Source organism: Schistocerca americana, chromosome 2, assembly GCF_021461395.2.
Source record: "Schistocerca americana isolate TAMUIC-IGC-003095 chromosome 2, iqSchAmer2.1, whole genome shotgun sequence".
Lineage (NCBI taxonomy): Eukaryota > Metazoa > Arthropoda > Insecta > Orthoptera > Acrididae > Schistocerca > Schistocerca americana.
Genome location: NC_060120.1, coordinates 935,900,050 through 935,926,020, shown reverse-complemented (window position 1 = coordinate 935,926,020; position 25,971 = coordinate 935,900,050). Strand labels below are relative to the sequence as shown.

General features: G+C 45.9%; 1 protein-coding gene and 1 pseudogene across 1 annotated transcript in view; one reads left to right on the top strand and one right to left on the bottom strand.

Moving 5' to 3' along the window:
• Positions 1-828: 828 nt before the first annotated feature.
• Positions 829-25,971, top strand: part of LOC124594559 (uncharacterized transporter slc-17.2-like) — a 210,878-nt gene continuing 185,735 nt past the window's right edge. Inside the window, exons 1-2 of the mRNA XM_047132931.1 lie at positions 829-843; positions 1,224-1,448. Coding sequence (XP_046988887.1) covers positions 829-843; positions 1,224-1,448 — 240 coding nt within the window. The remainder of the gene's footprint in view (positions 844-1,223; positions 1,449-25,971) is intronic.
• LOC124596767 lies at positions 5,811-5,928 on the bottom strand (annotated as a pseudogene).

The window sequence follows — 25,971 nt, the reverse complement described above, 5'->3', positions numbered from 1 at the left end:
ACTGTCGTCGATTCACTTCTGCCGTACTCAATAACACAAAAAGCTTTCTGTTGAGCGGTCGCCATCTTAGCATCAACTGACGCTGACGTCTAGTCAACAGCGCCTCAAGCGAACAAATGTACAACTAAATGAAACTTTATAGCTCCCTTAATTCGCCGACAGATAGTGCTTAGCTCTGCCTTTTGTCGTTGCAGAGTTTTAAATTCCTAAAGTTGTGGTATTTTTTTGAATCACCCTGTAAATAAAAGAAACGAGTTCATTGTAAGGGGGTTGGGGTAAGTTTCGATAGCAAAATGGATCAAGTAAATATAGTTACTTGAATGTAAAACTTCCGAAGCTTGCAAATGGAGCCAAGTGTCTTCTCATATTGATCTACGTTTTTTTCGACAGGATTCAGTAATACAGAATTATGATCTTCATTTGTAGCTTTACGATAGTAAGAAAATCTTTCATCTAAATAAAACTGCAGAATCCAAAACAATACCAAACATTTTGTCCAAAAATAAGAGATTTATGGTGATAAGCACGCCCAGGCGTTTCTGCCTGCAACAGACCTGGCGTTCGCCGTGCCTAGCTGACGTGACGTCACCAACAAGCGCCGAGGCCTTCCTTTGAGTCGGTGTTGACCCATCTGGGTCGCAAACGGGCGCCATCACTGCGTACTCAGATCAGCGGCCCGCTATTTACGCGAACTGCATGACTTGTTCGTAGACATCTAAAAATGGCACATACCTCCACAAACCTACCAATAAACTGTCGGATCCCTCATACGCAGAATCAGTGACGCATTTCGTTCCAGACATGGACAAACAAGTTGTTAAGCAGGTGATGGGGTTGGGTTGGGTTGTTTGGGGAAAGAGACCAAACAGCTAGGTCATCGGTCTCATCGGATTAGGAAAGGACGGGGAAGGAAGTCGGCCGTGCCCTTGTAAAGGAACCATCCCGGCATTTGCCTGAAGAGATTTAGGGAAATCCCGGAAAACCTAAATCAGGATGGCCGGAAGTGGGATTGAACCGTCGTCCTCTCGAGTGCGAGTCGAGTGTGCTACCCACTGCGTCACCTCGCTCGGTAAAGCAGGTGATCATAATGTTTTGGCTCCTCAGGAAAATTAAAATTTAATGTACACGATTGTAGCCAGTGGGTCTGAAAGGGCTACAGCTGGAGACCAGCGTTTGTCTTTGTTTACGTCAAGTTGGCCCCAGGTTGAGTGTCTGCGTTGCAGGTGCCGCTGTCGGAGCCGGAGCGCGCGGCGTGGCGGCTACGCGAGGCGTGGCTGTGCGGCGGCGCGCTGTCTCCGCTGCCCGCGGCGCTGCTGTCCTCGCGGCTGGGGCCGTCGCGTGTCGCCGGCGCCGCGCTGCTGGCCGCCGGTCTGCTGCAGCCGCTGACGCCGCTCGCCTGGCTCACCGCCTACCACTGGCTGCTCTGCGCCGCGCAGGGCTTCGCCGTGGTCAGTCACTCTGCTCTTAACTCCACTCACACCGAAAACATACACTACTGGCTATTAAAACTGCTACACCAAGAAGAAATTCACATGATAAACGGGTATTCATTGGACGAATATATTTTACTAGAACTGACATGTGATTACATTTTCACGCAATTTGGGTGCATAGATCCTGAGAAATCAGTACCCAGAACCACCTCTGCCAGTAATAACGGCCTTGATGAGCCTGGGCATTGAGTCTGCTTGGATGGCGTTTACAGGTACAGCTGCCCATGCAGCTTCAACACGATACCACAGTTCATCAAGAGTAGTGACTGGCGTATTGTGACGAGCCAGTTGGTCGGCCACCATTGACCAGACGTTTTCAGTTGGTGAGAGATCTGGAGAGTATGCTGGCCAGGGCAGCAGTCGAACATTTTCTGTATCCAGAAAGTCCCGTACAGGGCCTGCAACATGCGGTTGTGCATTATCCTGCTGAAATTTAGGGTTTCGCAGGGATCGAATGAACGGTAGAGCTACGGGTCGTAACACATCTGAAATGTAACGTCCACTGTTCAAAGATCCGTCAATGCGAACAAGAGGTGACAGAGACGTGTAACCAATGGCACCACGTACCATCACGCCGGGTGATACACCAGTATGGCGATGACGAATACGCGCCTCACCGCGATGTCGCCAAACACGGATGCGACCATCATGATGCTGTAAACACAACTTGGATTCATCTGAAAAAAAATGACGTTTTGCCACTCGTGCACCCAGTTTCGTCGTTGAGTACACCATCGTAGACGCTCCTGTCTGTGATGCAGCGTCAAGGGTAACCGCAGCCGTGGTCTCCGAGCTCATAGTCCATGTTGCTGCAAACGTCGTCGAACTGTTCGTGCAGATCGTTGTTGTCTTGGAAACGTCCCCATCTGTTGACTCAGGGATCGAGACGTGGCTGCACGATCCGTTACAGCCATGCGGATAAGATGCCTGTCATTTCGACTGCTAGTGATACGAGGCCGTTGGGATCCAGCACGGCGTTTCATATTACCCTCCCGAACCCACCGATTCCATATTCTGGTAACAGTCATTGGATCTCGACCAACGTCGAGCAGCAATGTCGCGATACGATATACCGCAAGTCGGAAAGGTGATGGTACGCATTTCTCCTCCTTACACGAGGCGGCACAACAACGTTCCACCAGGCGACGTCGGTCAACTGCTGTTTGTGTATGAGAAATCGGTTGGAAACTTCCGTCATGTCGGCACGTTGTTGGTGTCGCCACCGGCGTCAACCTTGTTTGAATGCTCTGAAAAGCTAATGATTTGCATATCACAGCATCTTCTTTCTGTCGGTTAAATGTCGCGTCTGTAGCACGCCATCTTCGTGGTGTAGCAATTTTAATGGCCAGTAGTGTACAACCACGCTACAGAAGCTGAGAGGCATCAGCAGGAGGCTGGGCTATTTCGTCTCATGTTATTACATAATTACCCATATAGTAATTTGTGACCAAGAAACTACTACAGCTACTAACAGGCTGAAGATGGGGACTGCGCCCCTCCACTATCCTTCACACGTACACGTCCCCAACACATCCCTCCTTTGCTACGCAAATGTTGCATGGATCTCCACCCGTCTCTGTAAGTTCTGTTAAGTCCCTCCAGATCATCAAACGCCACTCTTTCCGCCTCGCTTTCCACTTACCTTCCCCCACGAGGGTCCTTTACCAGCTCATCAAATTACCACCTCTCCTTACTCACACTGAACACCTCAGAATAACCTACACCATCTGTAAACTCGACTCTGACAATCCTATTGTGTTCCCTCTCCTGTCCAACCCTAGTGTGCTGCTGCACTTCTAACTACACACACCACCAACCCTCTACCTGCACACCCTCCACATCCTCTCTCAAAAAAATTTCAGCTGTCTCCCTCTCCCTGGCTATGAACTCCATCCCGACACACACCCATCCTACCCACTCTAAATCCATCCAACCCTATCCACCACCCTCTGGGGCTCCCTCCGATCTCCTTTCCGCCTATCACACCTCATCCTTTTCCCCTTCCCTGTCGCCCACCACCCCCTTTTACTCTCCAATCTACAGCTCCCAATACCTGTTGCCCCTCTCAACGTGTCCACCACAGCCAGCCCTGTCTCTGTCGCCACCACTTCCAATTTCTCCATCCTCCTCACCACCACTGCCCTATCTCCCTCCATATCCCCTCCTTTTCCTCTACAAACCACCATACCAAGGCAAATCCTTTTCCGATTATACTGAAAGTGCATTTTACTCCGTTTTTAATGGACAGTGTCTCTTCTGTCGTGTTCAGTGTTTTCCAGCGCTTTTTTCAGTTTTTTCGTGTTCAAATGTTTCTCTAGTGTTTTAGCTGTGCTGTCTGTCCACATGTTTATCACTGTTATAAAAGATTCATGAAGATAGCATTTTATTATTTGTATTTCTCCCATTCATCTCATCTTTACAATTATTTTTAAATTATCAGTGTATGTGTCTTCTTGTTTTAGCATCTATGTCAGTAGTACATTCTACTGGCTGAAGAGTGGGTTATTTGTACTGCTGCCAGACCCCCCCCACCCCTATCCCCTCGCCTACGTGAGGCGAATGAAATAAGAATAAAGAAGAAATGATAATTAACTCATGCTTACGTTTCAACTGACTTTCGGAGATCAATCTGCAGTTTTATTTCATCTCCTGTCCGCCCCTGGTAGCTGAGTGGTCAGCGCGACGGAATGTTGTACCTAACGGCCGGGGTCCGATTCCCGGCTGGGTCGGAGATTTTCTCCGCTCAGGGACTGGGTGTTGTATTGTTCTTATCACCGTCATTTCATCCCCATCGACACGCAAGTCGCCGAAGTGGCGTCAACTCGAAAGACTTGCACCAGGCGAACGGTCTACCCGACGGAGGCCCTAGCCACACGGCATTTCCATTACTTCATTCCAGTTGTATTTAGATCAATTGCTTGTACATGATTCTGTCGCATTACTGTGACCGCCACCGATGTTCCACGTCAACGCGCAATAACCACTCACAGATGACAGGTGGTAGCACTGGCAATGGAGGGCATATAAAGCACAACGGGGGAGTCAGGAAACAGTACAGTCGTTGCCGTAATGTGAAAATGGAGCGATTTATCTGACGCCTAGAAGAGCATGATCATTGCCTTTCAGACCAAGCATGCAACCATTTTCGAAACGGCTAAGTTTGTAAACATGGATGGCAAAATTGAGCTATCCAAAATCGGCGCTAAGGCAGCTGTCGTGCACCGTAGGCCATAGACGACAGGGGTGAATTTCGCCTGCGGGGATGTGTAAGGGTGAATAGACGAGAAACTGTTGAGCAGTTGACCACGCAAATGAACCAAGGTGCTACCAACAGTGTCTCCTCAACTACCTTTCAGCGAACGTTGCTATGTATGAGCTTCCGCACTGGGCGTCTGGTTCATGCACCCATACTGACAGCTGTTCATCGGCGGTGAAGACTGGAATTTGCACTCCGATACAGCAACTGGGCGTCCACTCAGTGGGCGGCAGGTACATTTTCAGATAATCGTGTTTTATGCTCCATCGGACAGATGGCCACTGGCGTGTAGGGAGTGAAACATCTGAAAGCAAACACCCTGTAACCAGGAGGGAGCGTTATGGTATGCAGAATGTTTTCATGGCATTCTCTGGGTGATGTTGCCATTCTGGAGGGAACAAGTATTCATCTGTTCTTTGGAACCATGTTCGCCCTTACAAGCAGTTTACCTTTCCATGGGACAAAGGCATGTTGCAACAGGACAATGCAATGTATCACATTGAGCTCAATGTAAGTGCGTGGTCTGAAGCATAACTGGGCGAATTCACTGTACTCCCCTGGACAACAAAATCTCCGGATTTAAGTCCAATCGAAGGTCTGTGGGACAACCTCAATTGGGCTGTTCACACCATGGATCCTCGACCGAGAAACCCAGTGCAGCTGGCCACAGCACTGGGGTCAGCATAGTTTCACATCCCTATGGATACATTCCAGAAACTCATTCACTCTCTTCCTGCACGTCTCACAGCAGTTTGCACAGTAAAAGGTGGTTTTTTAGGCTTTTGACAGATGGTTACATTAATGTGAGCGGGTAGTGTAGTGCACGTCTTTAGCATCATCACCTGCATGCTAGATGGGACTCACTCCATCTTCAGGCCACGAGTGGCCTACCGGGACCATCCGACCGCCGTGTCATCCTCAGATGAGGATGCGGATAGGAGGGGCGTGGGGACAGCACACAGCTCTCCCGGATGTCATGATGGTATTTTTGACCGAAGCCGCTAGTATTCGGTCGAGTAGCTCCTCAAGTGGCATCACGAAGCTGAGTGCACCCCGAAAAATGGCAACAACGCATGGCAGCCTGGATGGTCACCCATCCAAGTGCCGACCACGCCCGACAGCGCTTAACTTCGGCGATCTGACGGGAACCAGTGTTACCACTGCGGCAAGGCCGTTGCCGCATGCTAGATGGGGTCTTTGTCTAAGCGGTGGGTATGAGTGGAAAGGGGGAAGTCGTCCTTCGTTCACCTGGAAGCTGCCCTTGAAGAGAGATTACAATCCCCCTGAGAGCAAAGACCCCAGGTGGACAAGCACGTGCTAGCCAGCGCATTACCTGGCAGCAGAACGAACACTAACGCGCGAGCTCTCTGACCATACACGAGAATTTCGTCTGTGGAGGTGGGGGATTCAAGACAAATGCAGAATAAAACAATGATTGCATTTATGTCCGGTCAGTTAATACTTTTCAGAGGTCACATTCCCGCTCTAGATGTTGCAGGCCATTATTTGCAAAGATTTCGCATTCCTGGAGTGCTGGCTGAAAACTGATCTATTGAGATTACGACTATCTATATTGCACGAGAAGCCAATTAGATCGCTGCCTTGATTTCTGCTCTAGGGGTGGAGGCGCTGCCTTGTCTTCGAGCCTGGGAAAATTTTTAGGCGCTCACTTCTCAGGCGCTGGAGTGTCACTGATTGGATCATTAAAAATTACCGTAGTTGGATCAGTAGAGTACACATTTAACTTTCATTGGACGGAAGCTGTGGCGAGAGTCCTATTGGTGGGGAAGGTGATAAGAATTGTAATACAGAGCTCTGGAACGATTGAGCAAGGAGACGGCGAACTTTAGGATAGAAACTCTTGGAGTGAAGCCTTCTGGGGTTTTGCTTTCATTCAGGACCTTTCGCGGATACTCAAAACATAGAAAATTTCACACTGATAAGCGCCAGAGGCAGAAGGACATTGGAGATGAAGCACATCTGGCCGTCTCTACTGATGTCTGCAGCTCCAGTGGCGGTGACAATGTGCGTCATGCAGTTGCAGTCCGCCACAACTGGTAAGCTGTATCTGCGGCATGGGGTTTTCAGTCTTCAGAGAAACTTAGGCACAATCGGAACATGGATTACATTCAACTGGTAATCATTATTACACATTAGCAAACATTCGTGCGGCTCCCCAAAGATCTATTGGGATATCTCGCTGACAGAGACCGAACAACATCGCTGACAGAACAGCGTAGTCACTCACGCAGCTAGCTTCAGACAGGAGTTTCAATGGCTGTCATCCAAATCCAGTAGGCTTTCATCTATTTACTTATATGCTCCTCGTGCGGTCTTGCCACCCTTTTCGTACACGATGTGATCGAAAGTATCCGGACACCTGGTTGAAAATAACTTGCAAGTTCGTGACGGCTTCCATCGGTAATGCTGGAATTCAGCATAGTGTTGGCCCGCTCTTAGCCTTGATGACAGCTTTCACTCTCGCATACGTTCAATCAGTTGCTGAAAGGTTTCTTGGGGAATGGCAGCCGATTCTTCACGGAGTGCTGCACTGAGGAGAGCTATCGATGTTGGTCGGTGAGGCCTGGCACGAAGTCGCCGTTCCAAAACATTCTGAAGGTGTTCTGTAGGATTCACGCAAGTCCATTATAGGGATGTTATTGTCATGTAACCACTCCGCCACAGCCCGTGCATTATGAACAGACGCTCTATCGTGTTGAAAGATGCGATCGCCATCCCCTAATAGCTCTTCAACAGTGGGAAGCAAGAAGGTGCTTAAAACATGAGTGTAGGCGTGTGCAGTGGTAGTGCCACCCAAAACAACAAGGGGTTCAAGCCCCCTGCATGACAAACACGACCACACCGTAACACCACTGCCTCCGAATTTTATTGATGGCACTACACACGCTGGCAGATGACGTTCACCGGGTATTCACCATACCCACAACCTGCCATCGGATCGCCACATTGCGTACCGTGATTCGTCACTCCACACAACGTTTTCCACTGTACAGTCGTCCAACGTTTACGCATCTTAAACCAAGCGAGGCATCGTTTGGCATTTACCGGCGTGATGTTGCGAGGTGCCGGGGCAAGCACTGTATTTAACATTAAATTCTTCTAGAATCTACATATGTAAATGATGCTCTAAGCCCCCCCCCCCCCCTCCCAATTCTAACTCCGACTTTTGCTGTTGCACATGGATTAAAAAATATACGCGAACTGACTGTAATCAACCCTGCAAGTGGAGTAGAAAAGAGTTTGGCACCTGCAATAATTTAATTTGATAAATAAGTTAAATAAAGGAAGGTTTCATTAACGTAGTGAGAAATGATGGGTTGCTCTACCGATTAACAGAATGGAATTTCTGTCCAAAATAACAATATGATTTATTAAGACTAAACACAAAATAATAAACAAAAACACATGAAACATTTATAATACATCAAATTGGCTCAAATTGGATACTCATACAAACAATGTGAAGGTGAAGTTGTCCCTCAACTAGATTGTGAGGTTTAAGACGAAGTGGTATGTGGAGCCAATTCCTTGCCACTCAAATCTTAAGAGAGACACACAGCTAACCCAACATTAATCTGCCGGTGCTGCGGACATACATTACCAAACTGTCTTCTTAACTGCCAGAACACGAACTGGCGTAGCAGAGGCGATGGCTGGTTGCTTCGACGTCCTCGACCGAAAGGCGAGAGCCGACCACCTAGAGCACCCGTACAGGCCGAACACACAACATTCCCGCCCCACGACAGTGGCCGTGGTTAAACGTTCCAATCAGCAACTCGAAAACCGGCGGAAAATTCCTCTCTATTGCCGGAGCACTACCATTCCACCAATGGAGATTCTTGGCGCCAATTTCTGCGCTGATTTTGCTACGTCACGGAGCTATGCCCTGAGCAAACCAATCACAGTTACTATTTTGCAGAAAGCGCGGGAATTTTCCCGCCACAACTTCCTGGGTACACAAGTCATTCCCACGCCTCGCTGGTAGCCTGCCAGAAAGTGTTTTCGCTAAGTTTCTGCGAAGTAACGGAACCTCTAGCCCAGCCGATACTTCAGACCCCTCCGGGCGTGTCTTTTGACAATGCCGGCGTCTGGAAAGCATTCACTCGACTCTCTCACACCCGTCGGCTTACCCTTTCAAAATCAGCAGAGCCCGCCTGCTGTCACCGGACCACCCAGGTGATGAGAGACGCTGCGTGGGAAGTCCGCGTGTGAAGGAATAGCAACTTTTCACCGCATACAATTAGAGACGAAAATCGTAAGATAGAAATATGAGAGGGGGCTCATGCCACCTCTCATAGCCCCTACGCCATTTTAGATTGTAATTGGTGAGTGGTTGGCTCACTTAGGAGCAAGGTAGTGAGTCAATCGCCCAAGAACAATCTCGCAAACTGACTCCACATGCCGCACTCTATAAAGAAAATCACTGCAACTGAAAAATGCAGCTCATAGAGGGAGGATTATTTATGATGTAGCCAACTTCACCTTGTTAATATGGAACACTAACACTCACATCACACATCCATACCCAGGGAGCCCCTTCCAAACACCGATTCACACAGTCATTCACGCTCTAAATATGGCCCGGGCATCTGAGCCAAATATGGAGCAGTTTATTCTTTACAATCAGAGTTGGAGTGCTCCGCAAGTAAATGCCCAAGATGTTACAACAATTTGTATCATTAAACTAACCTGAACTCACTCACACATGATACTATTTAAGTTAACAATCTCTTTGTGAGCTTTCAGAATCTAATTACAACCTCCGATTCATTCTGTCTCCCTGCAGCAAGAATAATCTTTACAAAATGTTCCCTGAACTGATGGTCCATTCACAATGACAGTGGTGGTATCTGCTTCAGTGTATGGGGACTTCAGGCACACTGTTTGCATACACACAACAATAAATACAAAATACAAAAAATCATGGTGTGGAGAACAATACAGTAATTTGTAATAAGAATTACAGTGTAAAACACACACACATACAAGGTATAACATACATTACAAAAACAACACTAGTGAAAGAAATTTAAGAAAAAAAACAAGGTTCATGGGGCATCAAGTTGTGCGTGCACATTGCACAAAGCTCACGACTGTGTTGAGAATGAGGCACTAAATCACATTGTTAGAAATATTCGAAGCACTTCACAAATTCCACAGTACTGACATCACATAGGGCTAAACGTCGGGTGTTGTTGCTACGTTGTTGCAACGGCAATAGGGTGTGCTGGAGCATCTGCAGTACTCTGTTGAGATTGCACCAAGACCCACGCATATGATCATGGCAGTACGGTAGGAAGACACAGTGATAGGCTCTCCTCACGTCGATTAATTGTCTCTGAGGTCTACTTGTTGGGATACATCACTACTCTAGGTCTCTTCTCTCGCTGGACAGTACTTTACTTTTCCCAATATTGCAGTTCGACGAGGGATGATGGCACGTGGAGTGACTCCATAAGTGTGTGAGGTCATCCATACAGGATCGAACTAGGAGCGACGATTGCTAAAACTGCTCTCTAATAGAGAGGGGAAGTTAGAAATGAGACCATTCATTTGTTAGTGTGGCACGATACTGCTTTGTGTATGCAGATCGGCCAATGCTAGTGAGTTGTAAAAACCCAAACAGGTGAGTATATAGCGTCCGTTTCTGTCCTGAGGCACATGAGGCGCAGGTTCTGACACGATATGTGATCTTCTTCGTGTACTCACGACAACGTGGTAGCTGAAGACCTCTTGTTTTTGCGCAGGCTGGCCTCTGCATTGCCACGATACCCATCATCTGCACAGTTCTGACAAAAATCTTATGCCTAACTTTTTCCCATGACCTTCTATGTTATAATAAATTTACATAATGACACAATGATGGTCTGTCATTTCAGACACCCTTATTTTACTTTTATAGTTATTAATCTATGGCTATCATTATAACAAAATCTTGGTGTATCAAATTTAGACATGGAAATAATTTATCTTGATATTTGTGTAGAGACCGGTCTCACTACTGTACATAGTGTGTGAAGCTACACTGGATGAACAGCTAAATGTGCGGGCCCGCACTAATATTACTATTAATTATATAGATCGACAGTAGACATGCTCAAAAATTAACTACCATTTGCCAACGATCTACATTCTATGTCTTTTGAATAAATTATGTTATTATGCAGGTCGAAGTTTTACTGAGCCATAAAGAACATGCAACTATTCTACGTTCGCTCGCCGGTCGTCCCTCCATCTTGGGTCTGTGATTTGATGACCTGAAAAATAACATCCCAACAGGCGCGCGCCAAACACTTGTGGTAGAAAACCCTCACAAAATTAATCTAGTTATTTTTAAATCCTACAGTTTAACTTATCCTAGTATATCGTACCTTTTTTTTTTGTTTACCTTATACAATACTCTTACATAATTCCTGTTACGTTGAGATGTCTCGCTGCTCGCCGCTATTGACGACAGTGATGTGCGCGCCGTACGACATTACCTCCGAGTTTTCTTTACGCCTCACTGAAACTCTAGAGACTGGGTTAGCCATGGCTATATACGACAATAAATTTATAGTTGCAACTTCCTTCTCTATGTGATGCGGTTTTCGCGATCAAAGCACACCTTTCCAGAGGCAATGTAATATGACCAAGCCAGGACTGGTTCCTGTTGAGGATTCAGTCGCCCAACACACGCCAGCTACACAGTATGTCACGAATATCCAAGTATAAGTCCCTGGTTATTCATCTGTGACAGTCACGAGCAGCACGCTAAATCCCCAACCAGCACATTGGCATGGTAGGCTTTATGCCCGCATTTCTCTCGTCTAGGGCACCATTGGAGTCAAACGCTCACAGGTTCACCCCGACTTGCAAGACAACGACGCTGGCGCAGCTCTGCAAAAAAACTATACTGCCCATATTCATCCTCGAAATCACGCAATATACCACAATCTTGCAGTGCACTGACGTGTGCCTGCAAGAATTGGTATGAACGTCTCACGAACTGGTTGTGGCCGCTATGGAGCGTATCACGACTTCTCAGAACGCTTCTAAGAGCACGTTCTTGTATGCGCCCGTTTGTGCGACATCTCGTCACTCATCTTTATCCCTTAACATGGACACCAGATAGGAAAGGACAAAAACATTGCTCATGGAAAGGTAGTGCCTCTTATCGCAACGACAGAGGAGATCCCGAACATAGACAAAAAAAGTTAACAGCAGTAAATTCTTATGCGAGAAAACGCAGCGTGTTAATACTTTAACAATCTTAATCTATTAATGCAACGATTATTGTTCCCCGAAGAAAGATTCATATATTTGCCTATTCTACTATGTACGCCACTTACACTACTACTATTCCACGAACTTCTTTATGTGAGAGATGTGGTGGAGTCCTATGGACTTCTTTCCTTTCAGCGTCTCCAATTCATAAGCATTGTGGTGAGCTGCTCTCCTTATACGGTACGGGCCGTTGTAAACAGAATAGAATTTTTGGCATTTCATTTTTTGTTTGTTCGAAAGTCGGAAAGACTTCACGAGCACCTTTTGTCCAATTTGGAAGTGTCGTAGAAGAGCTCCCCTGTCGGCATGTCTCTTCCTGACCTCTGCTGCAGCCCGTATCCTCTTGAGAGCCAAATCCACTATGGCTTGCTGCTGCGTTCGCGCCATTGGTGGGAAGTTTACGACCTCCGTTATCAAGTCCTTAGGAATCCGGCTTTTCAGTACTGTAATGGGTGCCAATTTTGTTATCCCATGGGGTGCCTCATTGATCACCTCCTGGAAGTCTTTAAGGAAAACGTCCCATGTCGTGTGCTGTTTGTTACAGTACAACCGGCACAAGTTTCCGAGTTCTTTAATAACCCGTTCTGCAGCATTCGAGCTCGGATGGTGTGAAGATATAAAAATGGGATCAATTTTACATCGACGCAACGTCTCCTTCCATGTTTTTGACTTAAACTGTGGCCCGTTATCAGAAATAATTCTACTCACATGACCAACCTGTGGTAGGAAATCCCGGATTAGGGCTCGTGATACAGTTTGTCCTGTCGCCCTCTTCAGTGGCGTAAAGGTAACGTATTTGGACGTTAGTTCAACAAACACTAATACGTAAGTATATCCTCTTCTTGTTCTTGGCAAAGGTCCCATCAAATCTGTTGCTGCTAATTGGGTATAATGGTGCCTGCATGCTCACAGTGGTGTGCTTAGCCTTTTGGCAGTCTTTACACACCGACAGTACCCTCCGAATTCGACGCTCCATGTTTCGAAAGTAACATATGGTCCTTAGCTTGAGATTGCACTTGCGTGGTCCGAAGTGTCCATAGCTGAGGTGAGTATGCCATATAACCTTGTTTATTAGGTGTTCAGGGATGCATACCCCCCATTCAGTGTCATTTTCATAATTTCGGTGGAAAATTATGCCTTTCCGCAAGAGGTAGACCTGCTTGATGGTGGCGTGTCTTCTGTCTATCCATTTCTGTTTCAATAACACTAGGGCAGGGTCCTTGTCTTGCTCCTTCTTGATGTCCTGCATACTACAGGTAATAAAATTTTCAAAGGCTACTTTCTGCATATAGAAAAGGCAGTAGTGATTTTCCTCCAGATCTTCTTCCATGTTGTGCTCAAATCCGATCGGTGACCGTGATAAGGCGTCTGCAATAATGTTCTGACTGCCGGGGATATATTCTATCGAAAAGTTGTACTGCTGCAGATATGATGCCCACCTAATGAGCCGCCTGTGATTAAGCTTTGCAGTCATCAAGAACTCGAGTGCCTTGTGGTCTGTGTAGACCCTCGTCTTGCGACCAAACAGAAGGTATCTGAATTTCTCAAACGCCCATACAATAGCCAGCGCCTCTAACTCGGTTACTGAGTAATTCCTCTCACTCTTGGCTAGTACTCTGCTACCAAACGCAATGTCTTCCACACCCTGTTTCCTTCATGTACATAGTCTTGGAACACCATGACACCCAGACCTCAGTATGAACTGTCCGTTACTATGCAAAGCTCTTCTGCTAAATTAGGGTGTGATAGGATGGGTGCTTGTAATAATGCGAATTTTAATGCTTTCCATTCGGATTCGGCCGCCTCATCCCATTCCCAAGGAATCTTCTTTCCTGTAAGTTGATGCAACCTAGGACTGCTCTGGGTTTTGACATGTATAAAGCGGTTGTAAAAATTTATGATCCCCAAGAACCCCCTTAACTGCTTCTTTGTCGTAGGAATGGAAAACTTTCCAATCGCTTCGATCTTTTCGGGATTTGGCGCAATGCCCTCACCCGTGATGATATGTCCCAGAAATTTGACAGAGGACGACCCAAAATTCGATTTTTCGATATTGATAGTCACTCCGCATTCCTTGAATGTCGCAAGGAGTTCACCGAGGACCGCATTGTGCTCTCCCCAAGATTTCTCCGCGATCAGCAAATCGTCCACATAGCTGGTGACATGACGTTTCAAATTATCGCTTAATATGCCGTCCAGCCCCCGAATGAATGCGGCAGATGAAACGTTCAAACCAAATGGTAGACGACGAAACCGGTAACATCTTCCAAATGCTAAAAAGGCTGTGTACTGTCTGCAATTTGGATGGAGCTCAATCTGCCAGAAACTCGATTTTAGATCAACTGATGAGAAGATTGATATTCCATGGAAGTTTTGTAAGAGTTCCTCTAATCGTTCCGGTCTGTCTGTTTCGGGTTCTATTATGGTATTAATTTGTCGCGAGTCCAAGACTAAACGAATTCTACCATCTGCCTTCTCGACTACTCTTAACGGGTTATTATAGGCTGAAGCCGTAGCTTCTATTATTCCTTCACTCAGCATTCGCGTAATTTCAGCTGCTACTTTCTGTCGATATGCCAAGGGGATTGGATAGGGTGGCACACGAAACTGGTTGTGCGGACGTACACGAAATTCATATTGGAAGTTCTTTATTGATCCTGTCTTGGGAAGGAAGACCTCCGCATGTTCTACTAGTAATTTATGAAGTTCTTTGCGGTGGTCGCACCTTATATTGTTTATTGCTTCCACTTTTTCTCCTATTTTCTCCTTTATTTCTCCCATTATTCCGACTTCATTCTCATCCGTGTCCTCTCCCCTACCCGCAACGTCGACCTGTTCTTCCTTTCTGTCTTTCAGACACGCATAGTTTATCCGTACACAGTTAGACGGTAGTTGAGCTGGGATCAGCTGCTCGTCGAACTTAATGTGGACGGGATTCCCTTTCCTCAAAACCAATTCACCTCGTCCTAGATCAACTATCGCTTCATGTTCATTTAGGAAGTCCGTTCCTATTATCATGTCGATCACCAGATTTGGCACGATCCAGAAGTTAGACTCTATTTTGTGTCCTTGGCAGTAGAATTCCAGTCTTGTTTGTTGGGTGACCTCCGTACATTTACCCGCTAATGCCCCTTTTATTTGGGTTTTCTTAACCGATAGGACAGACCAGTCCATCTCCTGAGAGCACCTCTTGTATGCTGCCTCAGATATTGCTGTTATGTAGCTTCCACTATCTATTATCGCATTCATACTCTTTTCAGCTATTGCTACTGTGATAAGCGGCTGCCGATCTTGTCGAGGAGTTGCTTTATGTTCCTCGAGCAGGATTTCTGATAAATCTTCGTAATGTATCATCCTTAGTTGGCCAGGTCCGAGATTACGTGCGAAATTCCGGCGGCCTGTGTTCGCACTAGTCTGGCGTCAATCCCTTGTTAAGCTCCCCCTCCTCTGACGTGCATTAGGATTTGCGGGTCTAGTTTCAATCTCCTGGTTCCACTGTTGTCCTTGGTTTCGCTCTCTCCAATTACGGTCGCTTTGCCGTTCGTTATTCCTCCTATCCCAGATTCCTTGTCTAGATTGACCCTGCTCCCTGACGTTCTGGTTTCCGTCTTTGGTTTCCATAACCTTGAATAAAGTAACCTTGACTTCCGTAACCCTGGTTTCCTAACTGAACAGTGCGATTATGCGATCTGTTGTCGTCTTCCCTTCCTGGCCCGTGGTATTTGTTACTTTGCCCCTTCTTCCTGTCCTTTGCGTCTTGTTTATCAAAGACTACTTCGAGTTCGCGCAATAGGCTCTTGAATGCTTCTATGTCAGATCCACACTTCCCGACAAGTGTCTGTTGGTACCTAACTGGCAATTTGGAAAAGCAAAATTTAATGATTTCTCCGTTGCTATATGGACTACCTAAAAATTGATTCTTCTTGAGTAAATCATCAAGAAATTTGGTTGCGCTCCTATGCCCGGACACTTCCAGTTCAGGATAAAATATTGTTTCCTCTTTAATCCTGTCTTCCGTTTCCTTTGACCAGTAGGTCCGCAGGAATGCACCAACAAATTCCTGATAAGTTCGACACGTCGCTGCCACACCCCGCATCTTTTCCGCAGCTTGGCCTTCGATGTGTCCACACATGAATTCTAATTTTGCCTGGGTTGGCCATGACGACGGTAATGAATTTGTAAACTGCATCACCCAGCTCTTCGGATGCATCGACCCTCCATTATCTTTGAACTTCTGGAATTTTAGTATCGACAGGAAGTGATTCTGATCAAAATCCTGTCCGATCCTCGCACTGGTGTTGTCACTCGTTTCCGATACTTGCACGTCTGTTGAGTGTCCTGATCTATCTTGCTGATAACTGTGATGTGCTACCTCTGTATCACAGTGGAAGTGGCACTCCGAATTCACTCTCCTAAGTGGATTACCATTATTTGAACTATTACTAGGTGTTTCTGCGTGTGCATTGTTAGTTCCGCACTGTCACTGGGCTGGAGCACGGCGGGCTTTTCCTCGGAGACACAATTCTGCATACTCCATCATTGGTATCCGAACGCGCAGTACTCGTGTGCCCGTTTCGCTCTAGTTTCGTTATTCGAATCTCTACTTCTTTCATTCGTTTCGTGATGTTCGTAACCGCGATACTACCTTGGGTTTTTAAGAACGCTAGGGATTTTGAGTGGGCTTGTGTCGCACGTCGCAAGCTACCTGCGAGTTGAGAAGTTACTTTTGCGACTTTCATTGCCCCTGTTGCTGCCGTTTTGGCTAGGCCTGCTACTTTCTGTGCTACCAGTGACATTTGTTTTGCTTCTCCACATTCTTTCTTTATTGTTAGTAATTCCCCACGAATTTTCCCTATATGCGAAATTATTGCCTGAGTGTCCTTCTTACGCTGTTCGTCAGCGTCTTCCTTCTCCTTCTTACGTTGTTCGTCAGCTTCTTCTTTCATTGATCGTAGGAAGCTTAGTATTGGGTTTATGTCATCATTTTGATCCTCGTCACACCTGGGTGATGTAACTCTGGACACCTGGGCACTAGAGCTCTGACGTGACCGAGCTGGCCTCTGTCTGCACTCGTTCGTTTGATTATAAACTTCTGCTGCCGTCTCGACTTGTGTGCCTGTCTCTGTATCATCCTCCACCTCACTATCATGGTCGCGACGTTGCTCTAGGATCGCGTCCAAATCACCTTCCTCATCAATGACCCTGTCGTCCGGTGCTGCTAAAAATGCTATCCATTATGCTATTCTCTTTTGTTTTAGTTTCACTCGCTAATAGTCGTGCCTTACTACTCGCGATCATTCACAAAAAAAAACAAATTTATCTAAAATTCACAATAAAAATCATCTACTCCCAATGTTTTTCCACATAGACATAAAATTTCAACAACGCCCTTCCAACGCTGTAACTACAAACACAATTTGATGTGGTACAGAAACCGCACACAAATCCGACAAAGTGCGATGTGGTACGGACACCACATCAACGAAACACAAAAAACAATGAACCAAAAAAAATATATACACTGAAAACAAAAACTGTAATCAGGCGCGGCTACTTAAAAACTAATCACGGAACTACAAGAAAAAGAACTTGGGTATTAATTATAAAAAAAAGTAGAGAAAAAAAATTTGAATGTTCCTACTAAGAATCCTGTTAGCTTATCAGTGATTCACAGGAAAGATCCGAGGCTAAGGGTCGCCATTTTATGCGAGGTGCTGGAGCAAGCAGTGTATTTAACACTAAATTCTTCTAGAATCTACATATGTAAATGATGCTCTAAGCCCCCCCCCCCTATTCTAACTCCGACTTTTGCTGTTGCACATGGATTAAAAAATATACGCGAACTGACTGTCATCAACCCTGCAAGTGGAGTAGAAAAGAGTTTGGCACCTGCAATAATTTAATTTGATAAATAAGTTAAATAAAGGAAGGTTTCATTAACGTAGTGAGAATTGATAGGTTGCTCTACCGATTAACAGAATGAAAGTTCTGTCCAAAATAACAATATGATTTATTAAGACTAAACACAAAATAATAAACAAAAACACATGAAACATTTATAATACATCAAATTGGCTCAAATTGGATACTCATACAAACACTGTGAAGGTGAAGTTGTCCCTAAACTAGATTGTGAGGTTTAAGACGAAGTGGTATGTGGAGCCAATTCCTTGCCACTCAAATCTTAAGAGAGACACACAGCTAACCCAACATTAATTGCTGCTACTCAAGACAGAACAAAGTTAGAAAAAGACGAACAGGCACGCTCTGCTGAGCTCTGATTATCACCTAGGAAAATCCCTATCTGCCGGTGCTGCGGACATACATTACCAAACTGTCTTCTTAACTGCCAGAACACGATCTGGCGTACCGGAGGCGATGGCTGGTTGCTTCGACGTCCTCGACCGAAAGGCGAGAACCGACCACCTAGAGCACCCGTACAGGCCGAACACACAATATTCCCGCCCCACGACAGTGGCCGTGGTTAAACGTTCCAATCAGCAACTCGAAAACCGGCGGAAAATTCCTCTCTATTGCCGGAGCACTACCATTCCACCAATGGAGATTCTTGGCGCCAATTTCTGCGCTGATTTTGCTACGTCACGGAGCTATGCCCTGAGCAAGCCAATCACAGTTACTATTTTGCAGAAAGCGCGGGAATTTTCCCGCCACAACTGCCTGGGTACACAAGTCATTCCCACGCCTCGCTGGTAGCCTGCCAGAAAGTGTTTTCGCTAAGTTTCTGCGAAGTAACGGAACCTCTAGCCCAGCCGATACTTCAAACCCCTCCGGGCATGTCTTTTGACAATGTCGGCGCCTGGAAAGCATTCACTCGACTCTCTCACACCCGTCGGCTTACCCTTTCAAAATCAGCAGAGCCCGCCTGTCACCGGACCATGCAGGTAATGAGAGACGCTGCGTGGGAAGACCGCGTGTGAAGGTACGGCAACTTTTCACCGCATACAATTAGAGACGAAAATCGTAAGATAGAAATATGTGAGGGGGCTCATGCCACCTCTCAATGTGGCTTATGAGCAGCCGCTCGACCATGAAATCCAAGTTTTCTCACCTCCCGCCTAATTGTCATAGTACTTGCAGTGGATCCTAATGCAGTTTGAAATTCCTCTGTGATGGTCTGGATAGATGTCTGCCTATTACGTATTACGACCGCCTTCAACAGTCGGCGGTCTCTGTCTGTCAACAGGCGAGGTCGACTTGTACGCTTTTGTGCTGTACATGTTCCTTCACGTTTCATTTCACTAACACATCGGAAACACTTGATCTAGGGATGTTTAGCAGTGTGGAAATCTCGCATACAGGCGTATGACGCAAGTGACACCCAATCACCTGACCACGTTCGAAGTCCGTAAGTTCCGCGGAGTGCCCCATTCTGCTCTCTCACGATGTCTAATGACTACTGAGGTCGCTGATATGGAGTACCTGGCAGTAGGTGGCAGCAAAATGCACCTAATATCAAAAACGTATCTGTTTGGGGCTGTCCGGATACTTTTGATCACGTAGTGTATGTCACATAACTTGATTAATACTTGGTTTTCGTAAAAATAGGTCTTTATCCAATTTCATTTCGTAATGTCGAAAATTGTAACCCGCAGCGCTCATGTGAATTTAAGTAATAAATACAAAGTTCAAACTGCACCTTGAATTTAATTTCAGTGCTTGGAATTTTTTCCCCACGTCACATTAGGTACTGTATATGCAGAAACCGTTACCATAACCCAATTACTTGGGTCTAGCTTGATCTCATTTCGACAACTAATTATTAGCGTTTCCACTGCGTAACACATTTGATGGGGGCCTTGTGACCCACACAGTTGCAGGCAGAGCGGACTCGTTTCATCTGACATTCGTTCATACCTCAGGTAGTACATTGTAAGCAACAGTGTACTTCTGACCATAGGCGTCAGCAAAAATTGAAAACTGGAAATGGGAAAAGCTGAAAGTGCCGAAACTGGATATTTACAGCACTCTCCCTGTAAACCGCTGAATGTGCCGTGACTAATAACTTGAGATACCAGTTGTAATTACCAGAGAAGCCTCCTCGTACTTCAGAATACCTTCTCCAGATGCAAAAGTTCGTGACATAGGGAACGCTGATTGTGCCGAACGTGTCTGATCACGGTGGTAAACATGTTGTACCCCTGTCCGCAGCTCGTGGTCGTGCGGTAGCGTTCTCGCTTCCCATTCCCGGGTTCCCGGGTTCGATTCCCGGCGGGGTCAGGGATTTTCTCTGCCTCGTGATGACTGGGTGTTGTGTGCTGTCCTTAGGTTAGTTAGGTGTAAGTAGTTCTAAGTTCTAGGGGACTGATAACCATAGATGTTAAGTCCCATAGTGCTCAGAGCCATTTGTTGTACCCGTCCTTCTCTCTCGCTTTCCTACAAACACCAAGCAAAAACACATTTTACCTCGTTTCAGTTGTTTTCGACGTGAATCTTTTGTGACCAGTGTTTTATGATCAAAAAAAAAAAAAACGCAAGATATGAAATATAAAGAATACTGAATCAAGAATTCAAGGAAATCTATATGAAACAAGCAAAAAAATGCTGTTGCTAAGAAAGAACAACCAGGCGTGATGTTAGTTGAAATCATTAGAATTTAACTTTGTACTGTACAGCGCTGTACTGAAAAACAGTATGGAAAATGTGATTGAGGGAAAGACGCAAGAGGAGCAGGTAGGTTTTTCATTTGAACGATCTTATGCGGATCTTATTTTTAGCCTTAAACAAGTAGGTGAGAAGGTGTATTCTGAGGGTCAGGAAGTACACCTAATATTTGTGGCCAGCCGGAGTGGCCTAGCGGTTCTAGGCGCTACAGTCTGGAACCGCGTGACCACTACGGTCGCAGGTTCGAATCCTGCCTCGGGCATGGATGTGTGTGATGTCCTTAGGTTAGTTAGGTTTAATTAGTTCTAAGTTCTAGGGGACTAACGACCACATAGTGCTCAGAGCCATTTGAACCATTAATATTTGTGGATTCAGAATAAAGCCTGTGGTTCTGTACCCGTCAACGAACAACAGGAAGCAATCGAGTACACAGGTGCAGAAGCACAACAGATATTCCTGATTCAAATAATATACCACCAGTTGTACGCAGCAGTCAAAGTTGGGAGAGAGCTATGTGAGACCCTCCAACATTGAGAGGACTGAAGGCTGCAGTCTGTCGCCAACACTGTTTAAAATATATATGCAGCATATATTGGAAAGCTGGAATCCGTTATGCGAAGGTATGGGCTTTCCTTTGCAGCATGGTACTGTCAACTCATTATTATTTGCCGATGATCAGATACTGATACCAGAAACGAGAGAGGATGTCTAATTATGATGAAGAAATTAATGGAAGCATATGAACGAGGCGGACTTGGAATAAATACACTCCTGGAAATTGAAATAAGAACACCGTGAATTCATTGTCCCAGGAAGGGGAAACTTTATTGACACATTCCTGGGGTCAGATACATCACATGATCACACTGACAGAACCACAGGCACATAGACACAGGCAACAGACCATGCACAATGTCGGCACTAGTACAGTGTATATCCACCTTTCGCAGCAATGCAGGCTGCTATTCTCCCATGGAGACGATCGTAGAGATGCTGGATGTAGTCCTGTGGAACGGCTTGCCATGCCATTTCCACCTGGCGCCTCAGTTGGACCAGCGTTCGTGCTGGACGTGCAGACCGCGTGAGACGACGCTTCATCCAGTCCCAAACATGCTCAATGGGGGACAGATCCGGAGATCTTGCTGGCCAGGGTAGTTGACTTACACCTTCTAGAGCACGTTGGGTGGCACGGGATACATGCGGACGTGCATTGTCCTGTTGGAACAGCAAGTTCCCTTGCCGGTCTAAGAATGGTAGAACGATGGGTTCGATGACGGTTTGGATGTACCGTGCACTATTCAGTGTCCCCTCGACGATCACCAGTAGTGTACGGCCAGTGTAGGAGATCGCTCCCCACACCATGATGCCGGGTGTTGGCCCTGTGTGCCTCGGTCGTATGCAGTCCTGATTGTGGCGCTCACCTGCACGGCGCCAAACACGCATACGACCATCATTGGCACCAAGGCAGAAGCGACTCTCATCGCTGAAGACGACACGTCTCCATTCGTCCCTCCATTCACGCCTGTCGCAACACCACTGGAGGCGGGCTGCACGATGTTGGGGCGTGAGCGGAAGACGGCCTAACGGTGTGCGGGACCGTAGCCCAGCTTCATGGAGACGGTTGCGAATGGTCCTCGCCGATACCCCAGGAGCAACAGTGTCCCTAATTTGCTGGGAAGTGGCGGTGCGGTCCCCTACGGCACTGCGTAGGATCCTACGGTCTTGGCGTGCATCCGTGCGTCGCTGCGGTCCGGTCCCAGGTCGACGGGCACGTGCACCTTCCGCCGACCACTGGCGACAACATCGATGTACTGTGGAGACCTCACGCCCCACGTGTTGAGCAATTCGGCGGTACGTCCACCCGGCCTCCCGCATGCCCACTATACGCCCTCGCTCAAAGTCCGTCAACTGCACATACGGTTCACGTCCACGCTGTCGCGGCATGCTACCAGTGTTAAAGACTGCGATGGAGCTCCGTATGCCACGGCAAACTGGCTGACACTGACGGCGGCGGTGCACAAATGCTGCGCAGCTAGCGCCATTCGACGGCCAACACCGCGGTTCCTGGTGTGTCCGCTGTGCCGTGCGTGTGATCATTGCTTGTACAGCCCTCTCGCAGTGTCCGGAGCAAGTATGGTGGGTCTGACACACCGGTGTCAATGTGTTCTTTTTTCCATTTCCAGGAGTGTATGAGCGAAACAGAATAACTAGTAGAGGGAGGACATGGAAGGGATGTTGTACTGCTGCAAGGAACTATTAAAGCTGTACAGCAGTTTAAATACTTAGGATAGATTATCCATTCCTCGGGACGCTGTGAAGCAGATGATAAATGTAACATCCAGGAAATATCAAAAGAAACAAAGAAGAGGAATCTGCAAATAGTAGTGGAAAGTATACTAACATTACGCAGAAGGATGGAACCTGCAGGAGCGGCAGAGAAGCGGGATACAGGCAGTAGAGATGGATGGAATGAGGGGAGCCAGGATATCCACAACGGTGCGGAGAAGAAATGAGGAAGTTATGGAGATAATGGATATGGAACAAATTGTCTTGCAAAGAATTGAGAATAGAGCTCTTCAGTGGTACGGCCATCTACGGCAAATGGAGTAATGACGACGGCCAAAAGCAGTCTTGGAATGGTCGCCGCCACGAAAGAGTAAGCATATATGGCCGATATTAACATGGAGCGAGGGAGTGGTTGGAATGATGAGGAAGAGAGATCTGAAAGAGGAAGACAGTCGCGACCGTGAAAGCTGACGAGTGGGAATACAGGGCGACTGCTGAAGAGTGTAGTAGCCCTTAAAAGTAAGTATTGTGCGACATATGGAAATAAAACAAAATTAAGTATAATTTTAGAATTCAAACTGCATGTTTGTAAGTACTAGTAAATATTATTCACCTTTCACTGACCAAAAAATTAAGTGCTAACACAGAGTGAACCCGTTAGCCATGTCCAAATTTCTTAAAGTGAAAGACAGGGAATTGTATTTCCCGTTGTGTAAGTGTTGTCAAAAATTATTACATATCTGTTACACTTTTTGTGTCAGAGGTTACAAACGATGAGAAACTATCATAATTTGGATTCCTTCGAATAAAATGACTCGTAATGAAAAACTGTACGCTTCGTGCCATAGAACTGATGAAAATCTTCTTTAAGGCATATGAAACAGCCTTAGTAAAAAATACTCTGATGTAAAACAACCATAAGCTGCTAAAAGTTTCATTACTCTGCAACTAATTTCAGCATTATTGTCTTCGCCTGGTAGAGTACAAAATGTTTTAGGACGTATGCCACATCTCTGCAATACAAAATTTGTTGGATATCTATTTAGTACTGTGAATGTAGGCGGTCTTTGATTGTGGAGTGTTCTGGGACTGATGATGTGGTGCCGTTCTCTAGGGCCGCCTTTCTGTCTTGTTTGTTCTGGGTTTCATGATGTCGTACCGTACTCTAGAGCCACCTTTGTGTGTATATATTATTTAGGGGTTGATGATGTTACCCATACACCATTATCATCTTTTAGTATGGAATGTTCGAGAAATTAACGATGACATGGCATACCCCATGACGACTTTGAGTATTGATTATTCAGGGCTTGAAAAAATTGGAGAGTTGAGAGAGAACAATAGAAGAGGAACAGAGCATATAAAGAAGGCTGTAGATAAAGCAGCAAAAGAAGCTCTGGAGAATATGAAAAGAAGAAGAAACAAATTAGGTGGGATGTAGAAATATCAGACATGATTTAAGGAAGAAGAGCTTATTGGTTGTTTCTGAATGTAAATGTCGACCAAAGTAGAGATAGACACAGGAACCTAAATACAGAAGTAAAAAGATAAGTGTTAAACAGGAAAAATGGGGGATAGGAAGAAAGATGTGAAAATGTAGAGATGATCATTGTTGGGGCATGGTGTCCTGAGGCATTGGGAGCAATCAAGTTAATGCGAGTGTCAATTAATGACCAGTTATATCATAATAATAGTAGTCATGGTCAATGGAAAAAGTATTTTAAGGATTTGTTCCAGGAAAACCGGTCTGAATTTTCATACAGGTGTAAGGTGAGGATGCAATAGGAGTTATGGCGTTATGATGTAAAAGTTCATCAACATGCTGTGAGGAGCAGTAAGATGAAGAAGGCACCAGAATATGTATCAGTAACCCGAGCTGGTGAAGTTTGGATCACCAAAATTGTTGGTGAAGCTAAGGAAGGTGTTTGAAAGAGTTCTAAGTGGAGAGATTCCATCGGAATGGACAACATATTACATAACTCTAGTGCATAAGAAGGGGTCGCATAATGACCCAAATAATTATAGAGTACTAGTTGTTAACCCATTCATTAGACGTCTGTACTCGAAGGCACTTACAGATCTAGTGAATAAAGAAATAAGCCACAAACATCAAGACTCAGAGCACAAACATCTGTAATGGATACCAGCTTCACTGTGAAGCTAATATGTGTAAAACGCATTAACGTAGGACTGGAGATGTATGTCGCATTGACTGACATATAATAATGTACCCACTAACAAAATGTGGGAAAAGTTGAAAGAGATACAGCTGGATCAAAGATGAACTCTGTTCTACTGAAAAAAAGATAAAAAACAGCAGAGAAGTAGAGAACGTATAAGACTATAGTACAGAGTGAATTTTGTACAGAGGGAAAGCCTGGGTAATCAAAAACAGATAGGTCAATAAAAATAAAATAAACTGCTTGCCACTGAGATGGATGACGAAACTCAACATCCAACAGAAACAGGTGATGTAATTTCTTCACCTGTATGGGATGAATGAAGACAGGATACCGAAAAATATACTATGATACTGCTATTTCAGTGGCGAGATTATGTGGAGCAGGAGGCAATGGAAGCAAAGAATATACATATTAAGGAAAGCCAAGTTCAAATGGTTCAAATGACTCTAAGCACTATGGGACTTAACATCTTAGGTCATCAGTCCCCTAAACTTAGAACTACTTAAACCTAACTAACCTAAGGACATCACACACATCCATGCCCAAGGCAGGATTCGATCCTGCGACCGTAGCAGCAGTGCGGTTCCGGACTGAAGCCCCTAGAACCGCTCACCCACAGCGAGCGGCTGGAAAACCAAGTCAGAAGAAGATGGCGACTGGAGGTGGAGAAGTGGTGCCAGGTGCCAGGTGTAGATAATACAAAAGAAAAAGTTTGGCAGCCAGGAAATATGTTCGGTACTGGGAGAAATGAAACTTCGAGGTTGGGTCTTGAGTCATGCCTGGATACTTAAGACCCCATACAAAGGTAGATGAGTCTGCTGACCAGTCCGCCAGATGGATCTGT